The 23,282-nt window shown below is 40.5% G+C and overlaps 2 protein-coding genes across 2 annotated transcripts; both read left to right on the top strand.

Moving 5' to 3' along the window:
• The first annotated feature begins 390 nt into the window (after positions 1-390).
• Positions 391-2,190, top strand: LOC134493957 (serpin B10-like). Its single transcript, XM_063298807.1, has 2 exons — positions 391-575; positions 1,458-2,190. The coding sequence occupies exons 1-2, from the start codon at positions 522-524 to the stop codon at positions 1,860-1,862; spliced, it is 459 nt and encodes a 152-aa protein (XP_063154877.1). The 5' UTR covers positions 391-521; the 3' UTR covers positions 1,863-2,190.
• Positions 2,191-8,290: 6,100 nt separating this feature from the next.
• On the top strand, positions 8,291-21,727 carry LOC134493956 (serpin B6-like). Its single transcript, XM_063298806.1, has 7 exons — positions 8,291-8,403; positions 12,686-12,863; positions 14,950-15,084; positions 16,536-16,653; positions 17,507-17,649; positions 19,161-19,328; positions 20,596-21,727. Exons 2-7 carry the CDS (start codon positions 12,696-12,698, stop codon positions 20,998-21,000), a joined length of 1,137 nt encoding a protein of 378 aa, XP_063154876.1. The 5' UTR covers positions 8,291-8,403; positions 12,686-12,695; the 3' UTR covers positions 21,001-21,727.
• Positions 21,728-23,282: the final 1,555 nt, after the last annotated feature.

The following is a 23,282-nucleotide window of genomic DNA, read 5'->3' on the forward strand; positions in this document are numbered from 1 at the left end:
TTAAGGAGGTCTCTCCTGCTGATTTTAGTATCTGGACAGATTCATACTGAGATAGTCTGTTCCTCAGATAATTTATCATGGATATTTGGTAAGTAATAACTATAAATTAAAGTGTCCAGAAGGAAACTGACCCTAAGAACAATGTATAGACCTAAGTCTCTTGTTATAATAAACAGCTTTTTTATTGAAATAGCCACTAACTCAACTAGAAGCACCAATGTCAGCAATTGTATTAATTTCTACCTATGAGCTTTCAGTGATGCTCCAGAGTAGAAACCATTATCACAACCCCTAAGTTGCAGCAGAGATCATTTTTGGAACCATACATGGATTGATTTAATTTCTGTGCTGCTATTGTATTTACCAGATCTGAAAAACTCTAAATTTTTTGTTTTGTTTAAATTAACAGATCCAGTCAAAGCCTGTACAAATGATGTTGGTAAAGGTAAGTTTCCAGCATTCTATGTTGACACATTACAGGTCTTATTGAAGAACTTCCATATTTTAACAATGACCTCAGCATGTTCATCCTTCTTCCAGAGGATATAACAGATGAGACTATTGGTCTGGAGCTGGTAAAATAATTGTTTTCACATATCTTCAAAAGACTGTTACATAGAAATTGTAGAGTGTCCTGTATTCTACATTGAAGAAACTCTGTGGTCAACTTTAAGATGTGTGGACTTCAACTTCCAGAATTCCCCAGCCACCATGAAATCCATACATCTTAAAATTGCCAAGGTTGAGAAACACTGCCCTTAAGTAACTGAGCTGAAAAAGTTGTCCAACCTTTTTTTAGGTTTTACTTGCTACCAGAAAAAAATTATCTTTGTGTCCCCCTGCAATTCCCCTCCTTTCTGAGGAAGAAAAGTTATAGCGTAAACTTATTTATGTCTGCTTAGAAGTAAAGTTTCTAATTGATTTTCTCTGATAATTGTGGGTAGAGTGCACTTTGAGCCATCTGTCATGTTCACCGTTCCAATGTTGCCGGTACATCATAACGTTTCGCATGTCATTTGGCTGATGCGTGTTTCGTCTGGGAGGGGAGGAGGATTCCATCTCGTGGGATTGTTATATGTTAGTAGCTGGATTGGAATGTGTTTGGGTTATCTCGTGTGTTCAAGGTTCCTTTCCCAGGACATCAGCAGAAACGGTTACCAGCACCTGGGGGGGGGGGGGGAGTTTGCAACGGCAGGGCGAGGGGAGGGATTACGTTTGAGCCGAGGGTTTTTAGTTTGTATTTGGCGCGCTTTTACTCATTCTCAGCTTTCTCTGTATTTGCATACTATTCTTTAATAAATCAGATATCATTAAGTTCCTGCTTGTGAGTCTGAGTCTATTAAGGTAGGCAATCCTTACACATCTCCTCCCTGACAAAATTGTTTTTCCTTTCATGAGAAAAACCATGTGTGTCAATTAATGCCTCCTATCAAGCTTTCTCTGTAATTTGACTCTAGCTGGAAAAAGAATTAACTTACGAGAGATTATCAATATGGACCAGTCCAGAAATGATGGAAAAACTAGAAGTGGAGGTTCACTTACCCAGGATCAAACTGGAAGAGACTGATGAGCTCAAGCCTACCCTGAGCAAAATGGGAATGAAGGATGTCTTTGATCCCATCCAAGCAGATTTCTCAGGAATGTCAACCAAAAATGGCTTGGTTTCGTCTGAAGTATTTCACAAGTCCTTTATAGAGGTCAATGAAAAGGGTATGGAAGCAGCCACTGCTACCGCAGCACCTGTTGAATTGAGGTCATCTCTACGGCCTGTCCAAGTCAAAGCAGACCATCCCTTCCTTTTCTTCATCAGGCACAACCAAACAAAAAGCATTCTCTTCTTTGGCTGGTTTTGTTCTTCCTAGAATTTTTTTACAGCTTCTCCAGTTTTACTCAATGACTCTTGTGAAGTTGAAATCTGAAATGCACTTAGCCAGGAAAACTCATTGAAATCAGCAGGGTTGATGTTGGAGCAAAAATGCTTAGCAGCAGGTTGAAGATATTACAAGCACTAAATCTAGGCCAAATGTTTTTAAGACTTGACAGTCTGCATACTATCCTGCAGCAGCCCACTGAAGTCCTGTGCTCCTACTCTACACCAATGTTTCTCAACCTTGGTAACTTTAAGATATGTGGATTTCAACTCCAAGAATTCCCTAGCCAGCATGGCTGGTTGGGAAATTCTGGGAATTGAAGTCCACACTCTTAAGGCTGCCAAGGTTGAGAAACGCTGCTGTACATGACAAGACATTTAATACAAGCTTCCCCAACCTGATTTGGGACTTCAGTTAGCAAAACTGTCAGTCACTCACGGCAGCTCCAAATTTGGGTGCTGAAATATGAACCTGTGCATATTTTTTAAGATATATTTAATACAAACTCCTCTACAATATGCAGGACCTCCTTTCTTAAATTATTTCTGCCTGAGCTGCTAGATCCAATAGGGTGGACATGCTTTGGGTCCCCTTTTAAACAGTGTCACCTGGTGGGACCCAGGAGGCATACCTTCTTTGTTACTGTGTGGTGGTGGAAGGTCCCCCGTGCAAGCACCGAGTCATGTCTGACCTTTGGGGGGACGCCGCTTTCAGGATGTTTTCTTGGCAGACTATAGAGCAGGGTGGTTTGACATTCCCTTCCCCAGTCGTCACCTTCCCCAGCAAGCTGGGTACTCATTTTACCAACCTTGGAAGGATGGAAGGCTGAGTCGACCTGAGCCAGCTACCCGAGAATCCAGCTTTCACTGGGATCGAACCCGGGTTGTGGGGAGAGTTTCAGTTGCAAAACTGCCGCCTACCACTCTGTGCCACACAAGGCTTGTTCTTTGTTACTGTATTTGCCCTCATATCTCCAGAGATTTGTTTGAACCTGACCCTGCTAGCATTTCAAAAATCTTTGAAAACCTAGTTGTTCCCTTTGGCATGGGATATGGAGGTTGGGTCAGCCCATCAATGTGATTTTGTGTTTTGTATGGTTTGAGTTACTTTGTTCTCAGACACCAGTATGTTGTATTATTATGTTATAATTAGTTATTGCCTTGTGTCTTCTTTTGTTGGCGGTTTAATCCTCTGAGTTCCCCACTCAGAGTCACAATTGCGAGATGAGAGGCTATATAAATTGATCAGACAAATAAATTCTGGTCTGGAAAAATGCAGCTGAAAGTAATTAAGGTTTTCTTTTTAAACATGCTCACAAATAAATTTAAGTTCTTGTCTTCTTCCTACGCATTGTGCTGGGGAGCTATTCCATTCTTTGCTGACACTACTGTTTTTTGAAGAGCTTTTTTTTTTAATGATGGCAGAGAAATAAATGATTTGTGATTAAAGTTGCAGTCTGTATCAACTTACATAGAAATAAGCCTCATTGAATTCAGTAGGATTAGGGCTATCATATTAGGCTGCAAAAATCCAGACCACCACTAGATGGAAGAGTTAAGAGTTCACTGTATTTCTTTGTGGCCAGTTAGTGACTGTCATGAGTAAGGATGGCGAGCAGGGGGCTCCCTTCCAGACTGTTAAGCGCATGCGTAGCACTGAGGAATTGGTGAGCTTTTGCTCATTCTCAGCTTTATGTAATGATTGCCTATTCCAATAAAAGGAGTCTCATCAGTAATTACTAGAGAAAACTAATTTATTGAATGAATAGTATGCAAAGTACGAAGAAAGCTGAGAATGAGCAAAAGGCGCCAAACACAACCTAAAAAGCCTTGCTCCCGTTGCGAACCCTCCCCTCAGGCTAGCATAGCAACCACCCACCCCAGATGCTAGCAACCGTTAGAATCGGCCTGAGAAAGTAACCTTGAACAGCAGAGATAACCCAAACATACATTCCAGAAGATCACAAGTCAGCACAAAGGAAATTTACCAGCGTGGCCAGGCAGGCACGCAACTGCAGATATGACATGTGAAACGTTACGAGGAACCATAAACATCAGAACGGGAACATGACAGAGGCACAGATTGGGACCGCCTTAACCTGCAGGGTTTATATGGCTGGGCTTTTCCCACGCTTGGTCAGTTTGTTAGGATTACTGTTATGTATTAGGTCTTCAACTAAACTAGGAAAAAAACAGAACAGGAAGTGACAAACTCCTCCAACTAGAAAGCCTGGATCATTCAGCAGGACACTGAGATTTTTACAGACTGCATGCTATAAACCCTGGCTTAGTGCATTTTTACTACAATTTGCAGGAAGTTATGATGCAATCGGTTAAATTGAAGCTGCAGCTGCTTTAGGGTTCACCCGAGCCACTTTAATAAGGCAGAATTTGACTTATTTGACCCAGCAATGAGGCTGGGTGGTGTAGCTGAATTTATAATTCTTCTTGTGGGACTGTTTCAGGGCAGTTCTCCTGAACATGTGGCTGAGTGGGGTTGAGGGACTTCAGAGAAGTAAAGTCAACAGGACCCCTGCTTTGTTCTTCGCTTCTGAGTAGTTTTTGATGTTTTTTTCCTGCAGAATTTAGCAAATGAAAAAAAGCAAACCAAATTCTCACTTCAGGGTTTGGAAAATCAGTACAGTATACATAGGGGGGGGAAAGCATTTTCTTTCTCTTTTCTGAACTGGAGGAAAGGGTGAAATGGAAGGAGATTCTTTAGTATAATGAATGGTGATAGAAAAAAATATCAAGGATAACCACAGAAAAGGATCTTTGCTGAGGTGATTGGTAGCACTAGGTCATGATTTTGTTGGTTGCACAGTCAGATGTTTAGGCCGTTTTTGGCATTTTTGTCCACCTATCAAGTCTTTCCCAAGGACCTGGGATAGACAGATGTTGTTGTTTGATGATGTTAAAGGTATCATCACAGGATGTAAGCTGTTCCAAGTAAAGCTGCCTTTTGCAATTCACTGATGGGTGATTTTGTCAATGCCAATGGTGTTCAAGTGGTGCTCCAGATGTTTGGGGATTGCACCCAAGGTGCCTATTACTATTAGTACTTTATTATTATTATTGTTATTAAAATTTATATGTCACCCAACTGATATCTGAGCACTGGAATTACAACTTATCCAACGTTTCAGTATTGAGACTGTTTCCCTCACATTCAACACGATAAAATTGTAAGGTTTGTTTTGTATATATGGGTATACACAATATATACACACATACTGTACACACATATACTTTCCCTTTTGACTTAAACAGGACATTCAAATCATTGGAATCTTTCTTGGTAACTATGATTCTTGACCTTTAAAAAATATCTGTAATTTTAAAAGGGTCACTCAGAGGACAGGACTGGATCTGTTAAGAGAGTTCACCTCGGGATGAACTCTCAGGGCCATAAGCTAGCTATTAGCCTTGATGGAAGTGTGATTGCCTCTGAAGGCCATCTGCTGGGGCTTCCTCCTGCAGCTGGTGGGCCACTGTGAGAACAGACTGCTAGACTAGATGGGCCAGGGGTCCAGTCCAGCAGGGCACTGCTTATGTTCTTATGATTTATTCCAATATTGCCTTGATTCCTAATTTTAAGTTGCTCTCGCTATAAGGAAGCACGAGAAGAAACATTTTTAAGTGTAGGTTCAGGGTAATCCCCAAAGACATCACACAAAGGGTGTATTGAGAAGGTCATTCTAATATGAAGGTAAAATAATGAAAACAATAATCAATAAATAAATCGTAAATAAAAAAGTTCATATTATAGAAGATGATATGGGCATGAACAAAAGATAGTGAGAGAATGTGGTTATTTGCTTACCTATCAAAAGGATTTACCACCTAGTGCAATCCAACTGCTAAATCTGCAATTGTCTTATTAAATTCAACAGTCATGTACCTGGTCTCCCTTGAGTCCTTTCTAATAACAAGTAACAGCCACGGTACTGTATGGCCTTATATGAATTGAAGAAAAAATACACCACCGTTTTTAATTACACTCTGATCTGAGGTTACAAATGTAAACAGCACTAGAAATTACTGCACATTTTCCAGACTTTTTTATTTTTTGCATTTGTAAACAAGAAATGATCAGTATGACTCTTACTTGGGGGGGGCTCAAATACATGATTAATTTGACATGACTCTAGCGAAGCACATTGTCAAGCAACTAAAACCTTGAGAAATGATGCTTCCTCCATCATCGTATTTTTGTGAATTCATAAATAAAATAAAAAAATATATAAATTGTTTGGCTTTTTAATCCTGCTGTTTTAACAGAGGTCTAGGTGAGGCAGTCCCTCCTGGACTTGGCTCTGCATCACTCAACCTGGTGATCAGTTCCCTGTCTCTTACATCAGATGTTTAGGCAAACAGTGGACTCATTAACATATCAGTTCTAGCGAAAGTCTTTTTTCTGGGTGTGGCAACTACTGATTCAGCCTAAGGAATGAATGATATAACCGATCGTGAAATCTTTGTACTTAGGCCATCATTTGTCCACGTGAAAAAGATCTACATTGCTTTGGGCCTCCATTTCCACTGAGAAACAGGCTATAGGAACTGCTGTAATTACATGTACTTGGTTTTCCACAGCTACTTTGGGTTTTTGTTTCTTTTTTTAGAAAAATATGTTAAGTTTAGATGCATGGCCTAACTGGGGAAAAAAGTTTTTCATGCTTTTCCCACTGTCTGATTTTCCACAACCTTCCCATGCCTTCAGATCTCTAGTTCAGATTTGCCCTTCTTCAGTGCATCCAGGCCTTTGTTCTGAGTCTCTAGGACAGCCTTTCTCTACCTTTTGACCCTGGAGGAACCTTTGAAATATTCTTCAGGCCTCGGGGAACCCCTGCATATTCAGGCTCAAATATAGGCCAGAAGTTACAAAAGTTTATGTTTCACGTGTAGGCCTGTATATATGCATTAACAGTGTTCTTAAACTAAAGAATTAAACTTACCTCTTTAATGTGAAGTTCCCCGATTTTTTAAACATATTGTGATCTCCCAGGGAACCCCTACTGACCTCTGTGGAACCCTAGTGTTGGTTATAAAAATAATGAAACCCTGGACCAGAGATCTCTGAAAAGGAACTTACTTTATTTGAGCGATTTGCAAAGCGCGGTGGGCACCTCGACCAGGCTACGCAGTCTGATCGAAAGGAGAGATGCCACACCCAAAATTACAAATACACACTTTCTTATACCTTTCCCTGTCCAGCCTCCCCCCTCCCTTTCTGGCCTATTTACCCATTGGCTGGGCACTCAGACGCACGATCTTCCGACCGCCTCATCCCTCTTACCCTTATTTTCACCAAACCTTATCTCCTTGTTCCCAGTGGAGGCCCCTGCCTGCTATTTCCTCCCTTGCATTCTTTTGGCACATCCTACCCTAATTCATGGGGAGGTCATCCTGATGTTGATTGCATAGTGCTAATGGCATAGGGTCCCACCGTCTCTCTCTTTCTGTTAAGCTACTCACAAAGAGGCCCATCTCTTTTGAAAGCGTTCTAAGTTGTTACCTTATTTGTAAGCCATTGAAAGCTTTACTTGGGTTAGCTATTATCATTTAATGAGTTTCCCACTATCTTTTCCTGACTTGTTGTTAGTTTTAAAGGTGTAACATTGTGTTGCTCACTAGTTTAAACTTTTTACATATATTGCTCCCCCCTTCGCTATTAACTAATATTAATATTTGCACCTAAAAATCTCCCCCAACCAAGATCTATATGATATTGCTCTATATGTTTATATAGATCTTGCTTATTTACAAATTGTATTTTTCTATACCTTACACTAGGGATCCACAGAACCCTGGTTGAGAAACCCTGGGCTAGGAATTAACAACGTATAAGACACCCTAGTGGAATCTAACTCCTGGATGGGCAGATTCATGTAGTTTTCTTGGCATAATATACAAACGCTTCAACACCGCCTTCTCCCAGGACGTTCTTCTTCTCTCATTTCAGTCTAGCCTTGTGATTTCCCCCGTGGTCTCCCATTCAGGATTCACCTTGTTTAGCTTTTTGAGATTAATCAGTCTTGTAGGGCAGCCTTTATTGCTAGTCCGTATGATCAGTAAAAAGAGCACACCACGTGTACAAGCAAGGCAGAGCACATGTTGAATACTTTCGCGAGTCTCTCCATATTTCTTTTCCATAACGGATGGTTGAATTATGGAACACTTTCACTTCTGATTCCGCGGAACAGAATTACGTCCCAACAGCCACTTCTGCACATGCTCAGTGCAAACGGCTGGGGAAAGCCAGCGCTGGAGGCTGGACGCCAACGCCCCCGTGGTGTCCCTTAAAAGCGTGGCAAAACGCAGTTACTCTTCATCGCCAAGGGTGGAGCAGTAGTTTCGCAAGCTCGCTCGCCGAGAAGTTTCCCCGCCTGCGAGGATTTTGCAGAGGGATAGAAGGAAGGAAGTTGAAGAAACACTGCTTCGGCCTGCAGGCTGCGAAGCTTTTAAAGGGGGCTGGCTGAGCTCTCTTTTCGGCATCTTTCCAGGAAAGTTACTGAAAGAGTTTTCTCTAGGTAAGAAGAGCCGCTAAAACTCCCTCAAGTGCGACTGACATTCAGGAATTGGGAGGGAAAATCCAGAAGGCGTTGAACTCGGCTGCCGGGGATTGCTTATCTCTTTAATTGCAGCGACGCTTGGATTAGGTCCGTAGCAGCAAAGGGAGGTTGTGATTGAGTAAAAGGCCTCTCCAGAGAGTTTAAAGGGACAATGTCACATGAACATCTGCTTCCCCACGCCCGGATTCCTTTCCGGCCGCTTCCTCCTTCTCTATCAAAGGGTCTCCACCGCCTGGGGAGGGGTGCCAGGAGGCTATTGAGCCAGCCCGGCAGGGCAGTACCTCAAAATTGTTCATTCTGTTTCTTCCCAGATTTCTTGCAGCTTTTTCAGCGTTTCTCCCCAAGCAGAAGTCGCCAATAACTGCCCAAGCAGCCCAGAGTAACTACCCCTTCCAGGTATAACCATCTTTGTTTCTTTCTGCCCTGTCCTAATTCCTGGAGGTGCCGCAGGTGAGATTGACCTAGCCCTGCCTTAGTGCTGATCGACAGCTGCTATTGCTCACTTCGTTGGGAAGTTGTTGTATAAATACTTAGTATTCTGGGGATAAAGCTGACCTGGTGCCTTTGGCACCTTAAAAACACCTAACTCTAACAGGACGTGTTTCAGTCAATTGTGGAGCCCACTCCAGCATTTGCAGTATAGTGTACTGCAATATATATGTGAGTTTGAGGTACCTGTGCTTGTATAGTAGGATGAATCATGGACCTGGTTAATAATTTCTGGTTAAACTCTGTGGCAGCTACTTTATAGCCTAGGTGTATAAAAGAGGAATGTTTGACTGTTGGCTATAAAACTGATAAATTGGCCACCTGGGGATAATAGGAACTCCTGTACATCCAAAAGGCACCAGGTCAGGGAAATTAGTCAGCGTTGATTAACTCCAGTGCTTAATTTTTTTCTTTTTAAATACTATTTAACTGGGGGGTGCGGGGGGGGTGCTTTTATGTCATTGTTGATGCCTGGACAAGTCCCTGCAGTTTTCTTGGCAGGATTTCTGAAGTGGTTGGCCATTGCCTCCTTCCTAGGGCTGAGAGAGAGTGACTGGCCCAAAGTCACCCAGCTGGTTTTGTGCCTAAGGTGGGATCAGAGCTCACGGTCTCCCAGTTTCTAGTCTGATGCCTTAATTACTACACCAAACTGGCTTTATTTTTAATAACTTTTAAGTTTAACCACTAAATATACAAAATTAAGATGAGTAGCTGCTAGCCTTTCTGTAAACTATAGAATAGCTTTCTTAAGAGAGCCAGCAATTATGTTGCAACAGGATATTTCTGTTTATAGAGTTCATTGCTCCTGGTGCGTTGTGGAAGTGGTCTGTGGAGTATAGGGCCCCCTCAACCAGATAACCACAAGATGGAAGCAAAAAATTACAGAAAATTCCAATTCTTTACTGCCATCTAGGGGTTCTCTGGATATTTGCAGCCTGGAAATAGGTGTACTTCCATTCTCCCCCAATTTCTCTCTTTCTCTCGTTGCTTTCTAGTATTAAGCCTTTTCCTTCTCCTGGACCTGTTTGTACCACATGAATCACCCCGATATCCTCACTCACCATCATTTAGCTTGTTTTTATATGCTTGCTGTAGGATATAAATTCACAGGGTTGGGCTCTTTCCACTTCCCTCACTTTGTGCCAACATTCCACTTTTTCCCACATAGGGAGGTCCTGTTTTTGTGGGCCTCTCTGAAGTCTCATTTCAAACTCTGAAGGTGTAAAGAAAGCTAACCACTCAGCAGTTTGGACCATGGAGTTGGCTAAGGGAATCAGCTAACCCCAAACAGAGCTGGTAGCTGTTTTGAACTAACTCTAATGCCTGTTGTGTTTGTCAACTCAGATTTCTATTTGTATTACACTGAGCCTCTCAGGATAAGGCATGACTATATTTATCTTCTTCCCTTCTTCAGGGATGATTCCTCTAGTTGCAACTGGGTGGTACCCCCTGCCTTTCCATGAAGGGATGTCCCTGGCACCAATGGTCTCACCAGGGTGGGATTCCTGTGGTCTGTTGAGTTAGTGAGTGTACAGTGAGATTGTGACACTGGACACTTGGAGTGCTGGTTCTCAGACCACTGTTGGGAAATCAAGTGAATAGAGCCATTCTATTTCTTCAGAAGGGAATGCACTACAGCTTCTTTTTTTTAAATAGTAAAGTTTACACAAAGATAAAAACTAATACAAAGTAAGAAAAGGAAAGAGGGAAAAAGGAAATACAAAGAAATAGAGAAAAGAAGATATATATAAAAGAATACCCCCCTCCAGAAAAGTATAAAGTTCCTCTGCCTTTTATAAACCCAGCTTGTACATCTGGCAATTCTCGCTCCATGAATTGCTGAAGTCTACCTTGCAGGATCTTGAGCATTACCTTACTGGCATGTGAAATGAGGGCCACTGTTCGATAGTTCGAACATTCTTTAGTGTTTCCCTCTTTTGGTATGGGGATATAAGTTGATTTTTTCCAGTCTGTTGGCCATTCTTGTGTTTTCCAAATTTGCTGGCATATAGCATGCATTACCTTGACAGCATCATCTCGCAAGGTTTTGAACAGTTCAGCTGGGATGCCGTTGTCTCCTACTGCCTTGTTATTAGCAATGCTTCTTAAGGCCCATTCAACCTCACTCTTCAGGATGTCTGGCTCTAGCTCACTGACCACACCATCAAAGCTATCCCCAATATTGTTATCCTTCCTATACAGGTCTTCCATATATTCTTGCCACCTTTTCTTGATCTCTTCTTCTTCTGTTAGGTCCTTGCCATCTTTGTTTTTGATCATACCCATTTTGGCCTGGAATTTACCTCCAATGTTTCTAATTTTCTGGAAGAGGTCTCTTGTTATACAAAACACTATTTACCAAACCAATCACATTAAAAAAAAAAATCAGAAAAAATAACGAAAATCTCCAAGAGTATAAAATTCTCTTTGCTGTAAAAATCCTCTCTTAAGTAACAAATATGTACATAATAAAGTGTCTTAGAAATGGAGTAGTTGGCTCTAAAGTCCAGTTCCCAGCTTCAGTGCAGTCTGGAAAGAGATGACAGCCCCGTCTCCCAGCTGCTCCACTCACCAGTCAACCGCAGAAACTCCGTTTCATGATCCCCCTGTGAGGAATGGTCGTCTGGAGGACAAATGGGGTGATTTCTTGGATTCTCCTTGAATCTGGAGAATTCAGGCTTCTTCAGGCTTTGAGGACCCTGCTTGAATCCAAAATAACTGCACTGTCGGCTCCGCTTCAAAAGGAACCACTTAAGCTGCCATTTTCCCCGCCAGAAGTCTCATTAATAAATAACTTCCAATGTTAATTAAGAATGGAAGCGAAAGCAGATCTAGTGTCCATTGAAGGCTCTGAACCACGGCTTTGCAAGGTGTTTCCTGTGACTTCCAGAATGCTCACAATTAGGTGATTTCTATGCAAGGAGCCTCTGTATGAAGTACGTGTGGGTGACCCAGTCCTCTCCTTGTTCAGAGAGGGCTCCAAAGAGCCTAATACTGCGCTGTCTCCTCTTATCCATCACAGCAAAAAGCAGAACTGTCTTTAATCTGCCATTTCTCCCCCAGAAGTCCCCCATCTACAGCTTCTGAAATCCTTGAGTGCCCCTCTGAAAGTTGTCACCAAACTGAAATTGTCAATGTGCAAGAAGGAGAGAATTATTAAATAGGCAGTGTTTGATATATTCATTAAATCTTCATAATTCATTTAATACTGACAATCGTTTTTAATTAATTTTAACTTAATTTCAGTTTCGTCTCAATTCAGATCACATTTTTGTTCCGGACCTACCCTTTTTGTAGTGGGGACCTAAACAAAGACCACTCTCTTGGGGGAATAGGCAAATCATATTTCTTTGCATACCTTCAACTTTTGCCTTTAGGAATCTGTAATTCAATTACCCTTACTCATTTGCTTTAGTTATAAGACTTGGTGCCCACCCAGCTTCTTGTGATCCTTTAGCCTCTCCTTCCTTGCATGGAAACAACAGCTGCCTGTATACAAAATGAGCATGACTGAACGGCAGGGTCCTCCTTTCCACGATCAGCAGCAAAGCAGGAGTTCTTATCTTTGGAATTACATATGAATCTGGAAGTAGTGTTCATGGTTTCCTTTTTTTTTTTTTTGCCCATTAAGTTCTGTAAATTGTATTCCTTAAAGCAAGTAGAATAGTGTTCCATGGGTGGGATGTTTAGATCATCTCATTATCTAGGAGCTGACATGTGGTTTATTGTACTATCTCTATTTATTCTCTAGGTTCTGAAACATGGACAGCCCCTCTGCAGCAAATACTGCCTTTGGCCTGAAGCTCTTCAAGCAGCTTAGTGCAAATGATCCTACCAAGAATTTGCTTATTTCTCCCTTGAGTATTTATTCGGCACTGCCCATGGTCTTGTTGGGTGCCAGAGGTAACACACAGGTTCAGATGTCAAAGGTACATTTTATCAAAAAGGGGGTTGGTTTGGAATTAGATGGTCCTTTTAAGACTTAGGTGGTCCCCACCTTTGGTAGCCATTTATGAGAAAGTTCCAACTACACCTATTGCCTCAAAAAAGCTACACTCTTAAGATGATGCTGTTCATGCAATTGCCAAGGGTCTGATTAGCTTTTGAAAAATACAGCAAGCACAAGGGGTGCCATCCCAATGCAATTCTCATCCAGATTTGGGATTCTTGTACCTGCTGTTTGCATGAGGAGGGTAGCAGCTGCTATTTGCCTGGAATGCAAGCAGCATGCATAGGAGGTCTAATGGGGATTCAGTCCTCTGTGCCTGTTAATTTACTTTTTAAAAGCCATTAATGCAGTTACTAACTCTGGAAACAGAGTCTTATTTTGGACAAAAGTCCTTAACTTGAAGTCCCAGGGTTTGAAAATCCATTTTTGTGGATCCTGGAGATACCCTTCACCACAATTGCCATAAATCAGCAACACAGTTTACTGATATGCTGAGGTAGGAAGAACATACCACTTCCTGTATAAGTCCTAAAATTGACTTCGCTTTTTTAAAAAAAAATAAAAGGAACTCCAAACTTGGGGGATGGGGTGATGGACACAGCATCAAGGCCCATTTAAAGGATGGCAGGGTCAGGGCAACTTGAATCTCCAAGAGGAAATGATTCCAGAGGGCAAGTACCATGACCGAGAAGGCAAAACATGGCACTGTTTTGAAGATGGGACCTGGAGCAACTCTGTCATAGCCTATTGAAACAATGGGAGAAAAGTGGCCATGAAGCTCCATGCCATGAAGATGTTATAGGTCACAACCAGCACCCTGAATTTCACCCAAGGTTATCAAGCTTACTGATGACCTGCACAGCTCTTGCAGCAGAGTTGTGCCTAAAACTGCCCATATTGCTGCATTCTGGACCAGCTGCAGCTTCTAAGTGGCCTTCAAGAATGCTCTAGGTAGTGCACATTGCAGTAGCCCACATGTGAGGCAGCTATGGCATGACTGACTAAGAGAAGGGATTCCCAGTCCAGGAAAGGGTGGTGTTTGTGGACCATACAAACTGGACAAAGCCCAGCTACTGCTGCTACCTGCAGGGACTATGAGTCCAGGAAGACTCCAAATTGTGCACTGGTTCTGTCTAGAGGAGCGCTACCCCATTCAGAACTAAAGATGGAAAGTTATGGTACCAGGAGAAACGGAAACATACAGCCACTCAGTCTTCTCAGGGTTGAGTTTAAGTCTGTTCCTCCCCATCCATACCCCAACAACCTTCAGGCACTGGGGCATGACCTTAACAGTGCCCAACTCACTGCAGCTGCCTCTCTTCCCTCTTCTTCTTAAGTTCAGTCTTTGCCTTCAAAAATGCTGGCTACCATTGCCCTAAGAAATACCTTCCATTCTAGATTTGGAGGAAGGTTGGACAGAGGGTGATGTGTAGTCATGATTCGATTTGCTCAAACGTTTGTGTATGTAAAGAGTAAAAGCAGGTACAAGAGTGTTCCTTCTGCCTCTTTTTAAATACAGTATGCGTGGAGGGGTGCTCTTTGTGATTTAGAAGCCTATATTTCCAGGGAAGGGACATTCCTGAAAACCCTCTCTCTCTCGCTTTTCTGTCAAATTGATCTTCAGAGCAGATCAATGAGTAGGACTTTCAAACATGGAGCAGCCCAAACATGTACAGTAAAGTCAGGTCTTCTTCAAGTCAAACTTAACTCTTAGTGACTTCATGGACACCTATGTTTTCTTGGCAACAGTAGGGAAGTAGTTTGTCACTGTTGTCTTTAAGGAAGGTTTTTATTTTTCATTTTTCAGCCTACTCTACAACCTTGGGGTTAAAACATTATCCAGATACTAACTAAGCCCAACCCTGTTTAGCTTTTAAGCCCAGACAAGGTCAGCCATTAACTTAAAAAGGTATACGTGTGCAGGCAATCCTTCAAAGAATTTGGCTCCAAAATGTATAGAGACCATTTTAACTGAATGTGTTATGTTTTTCCAAAGTTTACTATTGCTGTATTAAATTTTGAATTGATATTAAACATAATTTGATTAACCATATATCATGTTATAGGTGCTATCTATATCCAATAATGAGGTTCACCAAAGATTTGAGAAACTCATTTCTGAAATCAACAAACCAGGCGCCAATTATGTCCTCAGTCTAGCCAACAGGCTCTTTGGAGAAACGTCGTATGATTTTCTTGCAGTAAGTTACATACATATTGGAGAACTAGCTGGAAATAACCATAAATGCTCTGTTTGTTCTAATGAAATATAAGCTGGGTTATGTGTGCCTATATCTCATCAGAATCGCAATTTGGCAGGCTTTGCCTCTATGTTCTAGTGAAATATAACAGCAGGTTGGAAGAGGCATCGAAAGACAGACCAGTGACTAATTCTTAGACAACATTTGACTGATTGATTATGTGACATCAAGTCGAGACTGTGAGCTACCACATAGGTAGATTTTCTGTAGGAGGAAACTGGCCCTAACCTGGTCCTTTAAGTCTCCCAATGGTGCACCCACTGCTGCTGTAAATGAGTCCATCCACTTTGTTCTACTTTTCCCAGCATTAGAGCCTTCTCTAGAGAGCTAAATTTTGACCACTGGTATCTATTGTATAGTTAATATGGGAAAAAAAGATTGTCCTATTGCCCTTCTCCCCAATTAATGAAATTGGCTGTAAAACCAACTATTTCATTAGTCAAGAACAGACCACTCAAGCTTAGCTTTGTCTTTCCTTTTTCAGTTTGTTTACTGTAGTGTACCCCACTATAGTACGGTGCTGCATTGTGAAAAGTCTTCCTATAACTTTGGAATTATAATGACATAACACTACTGCAATTTTTTTCCAGTGCTAAATCATATTTTTGGTGCAGAAGGAGTAACTTTTTCATGCCAAGCTTCTGCTTGTCTAGAGGTGCACAGTATTAGGACCCAGAGGTGCTTTGGATCTGATGCGGATGCACTTGATCTTTATATTGGCAACCTCTTAAAAGATCCATGAACTAGGAAAAAGTATGCTCCCTTAAGGAATTGCCAACAGGTAGTGGGAACTACTCAAGCATGATCTGAAGCATCTTTGCCAACCTTAGCTCTCAGTATGCACACCAACCAAATATAAAATAGAATAACATGTTTGATTGACAGCCATTCTGGACTTGCTGTTTTAAGAGAAAATGCCACGAAAAAAATGGGGATTCTTTTTAAATGAAGAATTACACTGCATCTGGACTCCTTATCTATCAGTGAAAAGTACCTATTACTCCTATAGCTTTACTTTGGTCCATTCAGATATCTGAGGGGGGGAATTAAAAGGTCTACCTGCTTTTACTGGGAATATTGTAGGAACACACAGCTTGGTAAAACTTTAGCATCCTAAATGTAGAACTTTGAAGTAAAAGTCATAAATATAACCATGTGACCAATAACTGCCACATATATTCTTGTATAAAGTAAGTTACCTACTCCATAATGGTTCCTCATATCTGATGCACTTTTTCTAGGCTGTATTAACTATACAATGGCACTGATAGTTTGTAAGGTGTATTCACTGTAATACAGTTGCCAGATTATTAGTTCATAGAAAAATGGAATGAAATCAGTTCCTGCTCTTTGGTATTACTTCTGTTACTGAGATGTCATTGTTTTTTAAGTCATTTATAGATTCCACTCAGAAATTCTACCATGCAGGTCTGGAGAAACTTAACTTCATTCAAGCTCCAGAAGATTCTAGAAGACATATAAATGCCTGGGTGGAAGAAAAAACATCAGGTGATTTTCCCACATTCTGTCTATTCCTTTTTGAGAAAGGAAGGGTAGATTGACCAGTTCAGTATGATGAATGAGGCCTTTGGTATGGTGGGGGAGAATTATTTTCCAGTCTTTACATGTAAAGTAAGTTGGGGACAATAAGTATAATCAGCATATATAATGGCAGAGTCAAGATTGTGAAGTGATCAACAGAAGTAAATCCGTAACATTTGAGAATGATAATAGAGTTAATTAGTAATTGCAATAAGGCATGCAATATTGTGTGTGCATGTGAGAGAGACAGACAAGGCAGGCAGGTTAACTTTTGCTTGCTACATGGAAGCCCATCAAACCTCTGATGAAATTCTAGCCAAGGATAAATGCCTGTTTCTACTGATGGACACATCTGAGCATATTCACATTTCAGTTATTTAGCTTGCATGTTGCTTAACATGTGTATGTATCATAACTTCACTAAATAATGTTAAGATAATGGACTGGAGGAAGCAAAAGCTGTAGTTCATCCTCAGCCAGAGGGGCCCACTGGGTTACTTTGAGCCAGTGATTCTCTCTCAGCACAACCTACCTTACTGGGTTGTGGTGTGAGAACATGGAAACAGGAGTGCTGTGTACACTGCCTTGAGCAACTGAATGAGAGTCAAAATAGAAGTCTAATAATAAAATTGCTTTATTCTAATTTACCTACAAACATGTCCGTGATTTGCTAAGTATTTCAATGTTATTTGCAAAATTAGATAGATGCTTAAGAAACAGTAAGCATCTGACAAGCAGGCTCCTAAGAATTATTTGTGCAACATTATTATGTATGTGAAGGTATCTGTGGATTAAAACAATTTTTTTAAACTCTCAAAAGGTAAAATTCGAGATCTGCTTGCCCCGGGAATAATTGATTCTCTTACAAGGCTCGTTTTGGTGAACGCCATCTATTTCAAGGGAAACTGGGCAAATAAGTTCAACAAAGATCGCACACAGGAAAGGCCATTCATGATTAACAAGGTAGGAAGTGAAAGAGGCATTTCTGAATATTTTAAATTATGTTATTTTGTATATATCTAAAGCAAGTGTGAGAGATTAATTTGAATCATTCCTGCAGCAACAGGATTGCTTACTCTTTGCATTTTTATCCATCTCCATGAGGATAGATCAGTCAAGGAGATCAGTCATCTTGAGTCATCCAGACTTCTTATGGGTAGAGAGTAGGGACTCCTGGTGCAACACCACTACCACTAACTCTGTATGATTATCCACAACATCTACAGAGTAGTAGTGATTAGCTGAATATGTTTTCTGAATATGGGGTTCCTTTGTATATAATCACCTGGAGGTATTAGATGGAGAAGAAACAGGCACAATATCTTTCTATATTGCCCTCCACAAAGGAGGCTAGTTTTGATTTCCCATATTATAAAAATCTGCTGATTTGAGAAAACGGCTGCACAAAACCACAGGTCAGTGTTTCATTGCATTTTTTTGCTCACAGAATTGATAATTCTTTTAGGTATCATTTTTCCAAAAGTCATAATCTATGCCTATCTGTTTCCTAAATCTAATTCTTAATGTTCTAAAATAATCCAAATTCTTTGAAAACTAAATTCCCACTAGGTATAAAGATTGGAAAATGTGGTGGATTGCTGAGATACGTTATATACAGTGGAAATACTCGATAAGAGTTTGATTCAAAAAGTCAAATTAAAGCGAAAGATGAAAGTTTTAAGCAGAGGGGGGAAAAACCCAAGACTAAATACATAATAGATTTATTTGTATTTGCCACTTTGTCATGGGTTCTTTTTGTACCCAAGGTTGTTTACCCAGTCTCAAATGAAAGTCCCCCAATAAAGCACTGCACACACAAAGATTTTAGATCTCCCCTTATAGGTTTGGGGGAGGGGATATTTTACCTTAAGCAACGATGTACAATATAGAAGTGTGGTCTAGATATCTATGTGATTAACTAATACAATCTTAGCTTATAACTAACTAACCTATATTCCTAATGGACTTTTACTATACAGCTATTTCTATCCTTATCTAATACATGCATAAACTATGCTTATATTACTGCTACTACTGCAAACTAACTCTGCTGCTACTATATATAGTATACAGAGCTTCTTTAATTGGGCAGCTTTCACACACTTGCCCCTCTCCAGAGGTTTGCCTCAGGACTTTTCTTCTCGGTGTTGTTTCCTTTGGACCTTCCAAGTATCTATGGGAAAACAAACACCCTTTTTCTTCTTTGGTTACTTTAGTTCCTTTCTGGCTGCCTGCTGCAAAATCACCAAACCACACCAGCTCTGTGCTCCCATCCTGCTTTCTCTGGCTGCCGCTGCCTCCTCCCCCAGCTGTTACAAACTCTCTTATCAGTTGCTCCACCATCCCAAGGCTGAGAGAAGGTTTGAAGTAGAAGGGAGGGAGGCAACCACAGGTGCCTGAAATTTTCTTAGAGCCTGGTATCCCACAAACTTATTTCAAATATTTCTTTTAACATAAATCTTCCTCACTTGTAGAATGAAAGCAAAACGGTGCAGATGATGTTCAAGAAAGCAAAGTACAACACGGGCTACATATCAGACTATAGTACTGCAATTCTTGAGATGCCGTATGTTGATAATGAGTTGAGCATGATCATTCTGCTTCCTGATAATATTGAAGATAACTCTACTGGATTGGAAAAGGTGAGGCTTTTTTATGAAACAGAATCTAAAACCCTTGTCCATCAGAAAACATCTCTGATATGCTGTCCTATTTAATACTGAAGCTTGGCTTTGTGCAACTATACTTAGTAGCATTGGGTTGACTTGTGTTTTCCCCTATTTTGAAAGGATGCAAAAAGCTGCAGAAGCACCAGCTAATACAGTTATATCTCAAGCTGCTGTATACACTGTGTAATTCCATCAGTAGTTGATGTGGACAAGGCAATTGATAAGGTTGCCAATAATATACAGTACTTCCTCTGACAGTACTGAGATGCAAAGGGTCAAGGCTCAGTTTTCAGTTCTTAAATTTAAAGTGTTAACTTGGAATAGCTACCAAGGTTAGTAGCTTAAAGGAAAGAATAAACAAGTTCATATAGCTGAGGTATTTGTTTTGTGTGTGGATATGTGCCTTTGAGTCAGTCTTAACTTCTGGCAAATCAAGTTGTTAAGGCAACAGGCTAGAGACTGTGAGTTCTAGTCCTGCCTTAGGCATGAAAGCCGGCTGGGTGACCTTGGGCCAGTCACACACACTCGGCCCAACTCACCTCACAGGGTGGTTGTTGAGGGGAAAATAGGAGGAGGAAGGAGTATTAGGTATGTTCCCTGCCTTGAGTTATTTATAAAAGTAATAAAGGCGGGATATTAAATAACATGAATTTTCAGTAGTGGTTTGCCATTGCCTTCTTCCTAGGGCTGGAAGGGAGTGACTGGCCCCAAATCACTTAGCTGGCTTCATTATCTAAGGCATGACTAGAACGTGGTTTGTAGCCCAGTGCTTTTAACCACTATACCAAACTAGGTCTCATTTTGTACTTTTCTTTTAATTGTAATTAATTGTAAACTGTTATGTGATTTTCTGGAATGAGAATTGGTATATAATTTAACACAAACATGAATAAATTATAATAAACCCCTCTTACTGCACTCTGATAGGACTCTGAACCTGATAAGTTTTAGTTATCAGGTACAGAGTTAGCTAGAGGCTCCCAGTCACTATTAAGAAAACAGATGCAGACATGGTTCTAAGATCTCCCCTATTTTTATGACTTTTAATTATCTTTCCTAATGTTCTTGGAAGGACAAAACCTTGCAACCATTTTGTAAGACTTTGGGATTTTTCTGTCAATGTGAACACGTGCTTCATACTTCCATTAGAGTGAAATTATTAGAAGTCATAGTGCCATAATATAAACATAAAACCAGGAATTGCTTTCTCCCTTAATGCTTCATATTCATCTTATTTTAGCTGGAGAGAGAAATTACTTACGAGAAACTCCTAGATTGGATCAATCCAAAGATGATGGACCTAAGAGAAATTGAACTTTTCTTTCCCAAATTTAAATTGGAGGAAAAATATGACCTGAAGCCTGTTCTTAGAAGCATGGGAATGACAGATGCATTTGATGTGGCCAAGTCAAACTTCTCTGGAATGTCAACTAATGATGATTTAGTCCTGTCTGAAGTTGTTCACAAATCATTCATTGAGGTCAATGAAGAAGGCACTGAAGCAGCTGCTGCCACTGCTGCGGTTATGATGTTGAGGTGTGCATACATGGTGCCACGATTCAATGCTGACCATCCCTTCCTCTTTTTTATTAAGCATCTTTCTACAAACACCATCCTGTTCTTTGGTAGGTGTTCTTCTCCATAATGGATAAATCCTGCATATATTGATAAAATGGCTGAACCTTACTTCCTCATCAGATTTTTATAAGCCATGTTGTACTGAACTTTCCCCACCACACTTTGATTTTCTGTGTATTTTGAGTATAGATAGTTCCTTCTAGTAATACTGGACTTGAATACTCTCCTTCCAGGATAGAAATGTCCAACTATTCAAGAAGGTTGTAGTATGGCTTTAATGAATTCAAGAAAGCAAATTGTAATACAAGTTTCTAGTGTTCAGATTGGCAGATAAATCCTGCAAATTGATTTGAGATTTATGGGCATATGTGGTGTAGGGAACAAGTTACAAAGCATGAGTCAAGACAACACAACATAGATGTATCTGTCTATCTGCCCCATATACATTTCCATGTGATGATACAAGTACGGACAGCTCAGCCTGCATTGTGACATCATGTTTTGTCATTTCGGTGATGTGGCTAGCTGAGGGTGCTTCTGCTGAGCTTATAATAACGTGTAAACAGTGCTTGAATGAATACATGTTTCCTGCACACAGATTTTTATGCTCATAAATAAGAACGTAGTTGATTAGTCTGAATCCTATCTCGGAACTCAAATGTATGGGACATTTTATCAAGCAATTTGGTTGTATGCAATTCAAATATCTACAGACAATATTTACCTTATATAATCCTTACTTTGATGCAGCTTTTCATGTATTCAAAATTGAAATAAAAGAGCATTTGACTGTGTTGCTGTCAGATTTATTAACAGCTGGGGTGGTGACAGGGCCCTACATTGCTCAGCTCCTGTCTCACTGAAATTGATGATCAGTTACACACAAATTGTATTAAAGTAAACTTTGATTTATTAGATTAATAGGAAGGAATGGATAGCCATTTAAGCTGAATGTCCATTAAATTAAATATTTATTTTAATAATGAATAGGGCAGTGTGGATGAGAAGGCTGGCGGGTGTTGCCCCCTCTCTTCCTTTCTCCATCATCACAGCATGGCATATCCCACTGGTCCATCTACCCCTCCCAAATCTTACCAACATTTTTCCTTTTTTTTTGCGGCTGCCACACCCAGAGGAAGGACTTTATCTGGACTCATGTACCAATAAGAAGGCCAGTTTGGTGTAGTGGTTAAGGCATCAGGCTAGAAACCGGGAGACCATGAATTCTAGTCCTGCCTTAGGCACAAAGCCAACTGGGTGAACTTGGGCCAGTCACACACATTCAGCCCTAGGAAGCAGGCAATGGCAAACCACTTCCGAAAAACCTTGCCAAGAAAACTGCAGGGACTAGTCCAGGTAGCTGTCAGGAGTGAACACTGACTCGCAACCCCCCGCCCCCCAAAATAATTACCAGTGCACACACTGATTAAACATCTTGTTGGCAGTTCTGTATAAAACAAAGCATACACTGCAGTTGAAAAAAAGATACTTAAACAATTGGTGTGCTCGTTAATATAAAATCTTCCCTTTGGAAGTGGCAGATGGTGATTTAGTCAACCTAAGCTAATTGGGCAATCTATATTAAAATATTGTTTGTACGCAGGGCAGAATTGTCAAGTTAAATGTGTCCTTGGACCTACACTTTAATAAAGAAGCAGACTGCATGAAGTGCCACAAGTACTTCCTCGTTTACTTGATAGTCATACATTCATTTTGGGGGGTTACTAGCTTGCTAAGAGATAAGTACTGTGGATCAATACCTTCCCCTTCTCTTTGCATCTAGCATGAAGATTAAGTTCTTAGCAGTTAACATTTGTGGTCTTATTTCCAAAGATGATATCAATGCCCGTGTCAAAATGGCAGTGTTCTGATTTATCTGCTTCCTTTCCCCCATGACTTCCTACCCAAACAGTATGGCTAAATGAAGCTGTGATAAAAGGGCAACCATGCCTATTGTTTTATGCAATGTTTGATATCAGTATTATCCAAAGAATTTTGTTTGGGATCATTACTTTTATTTTATTTATTGGGCTTGTAGGCCTCTCTGGTCATAATAGACTGAGTGACATACATACCCAATATTGCAATTTGATTAAAAATAAATGAAATATTATGTTCATGTTAACAATCCATTTGCTGCTAAATTCTGCTGTTGAAGCCAGTGGAAAAGTTGCCAGCAAGATGAGTAGACAAAGTAAATGAGCAGAAATGAACCATCCATGATATGCTCTAGGGAACAAGGTCAAAGTCTTAAGAGTAACATCTATCAGTTAATTTTTACATTCCTTTCTATCCCATTTAAAGGACTTAAGAGAAATTAAGTTGCTGTTGATAATAAATTAAGTTGCT

Source organism: Candoia aspera, chromosome 3 (assembly GCF_035149785.1).
Source record: "Candoia aspera isolate rCanAsp1 chromosome 3, rCanAsp1.hap2, whole genome shotgun sequence".
In the NCBI taxonomy this organism is placed as follows: domain Eukaryota; kingdom Metazoa; phylum Chordata; class Lepidosauria; order Squamata; family Boidae; genus Candoia; species Candoia aspera.

Coding starts and splice junctions, on each gene's coding strand:
- LOC134493956 (XM_063298806.1), top strand. CDS start 12,696: ATGGACAGCCCCTCTGCAGCAAATACTGCCTTTGGCCTGAAGCTCTTC. Junction 12,864..14,949: donor CACAGGTTCAGATGTCAAAG/GTACATTTTATC, acceptor ATCATGTTATAG/GTGCTATCTATATCCAATAA. Junction 15,085..16,535: donor CGTCGTATGATTTTCTTGCA/GTAAGTTACATA, acceptor TTGTTTTTTAAG/TCATTTATAGATTCCACTCA.
- LOC134493957 (XM_063298807.1), top strand. CDS start 522: ATGTTCATCCTTCTTCCAGAGGATATAACAGATGAGACTATTGGTCTG. Junction 576..1,457: donor AGACTATTGGTCTGGAGCTG/GTAAAATAATTG, acceptor ATTTGACTCTAG/CTGGAAAAAGAATTAACTTA.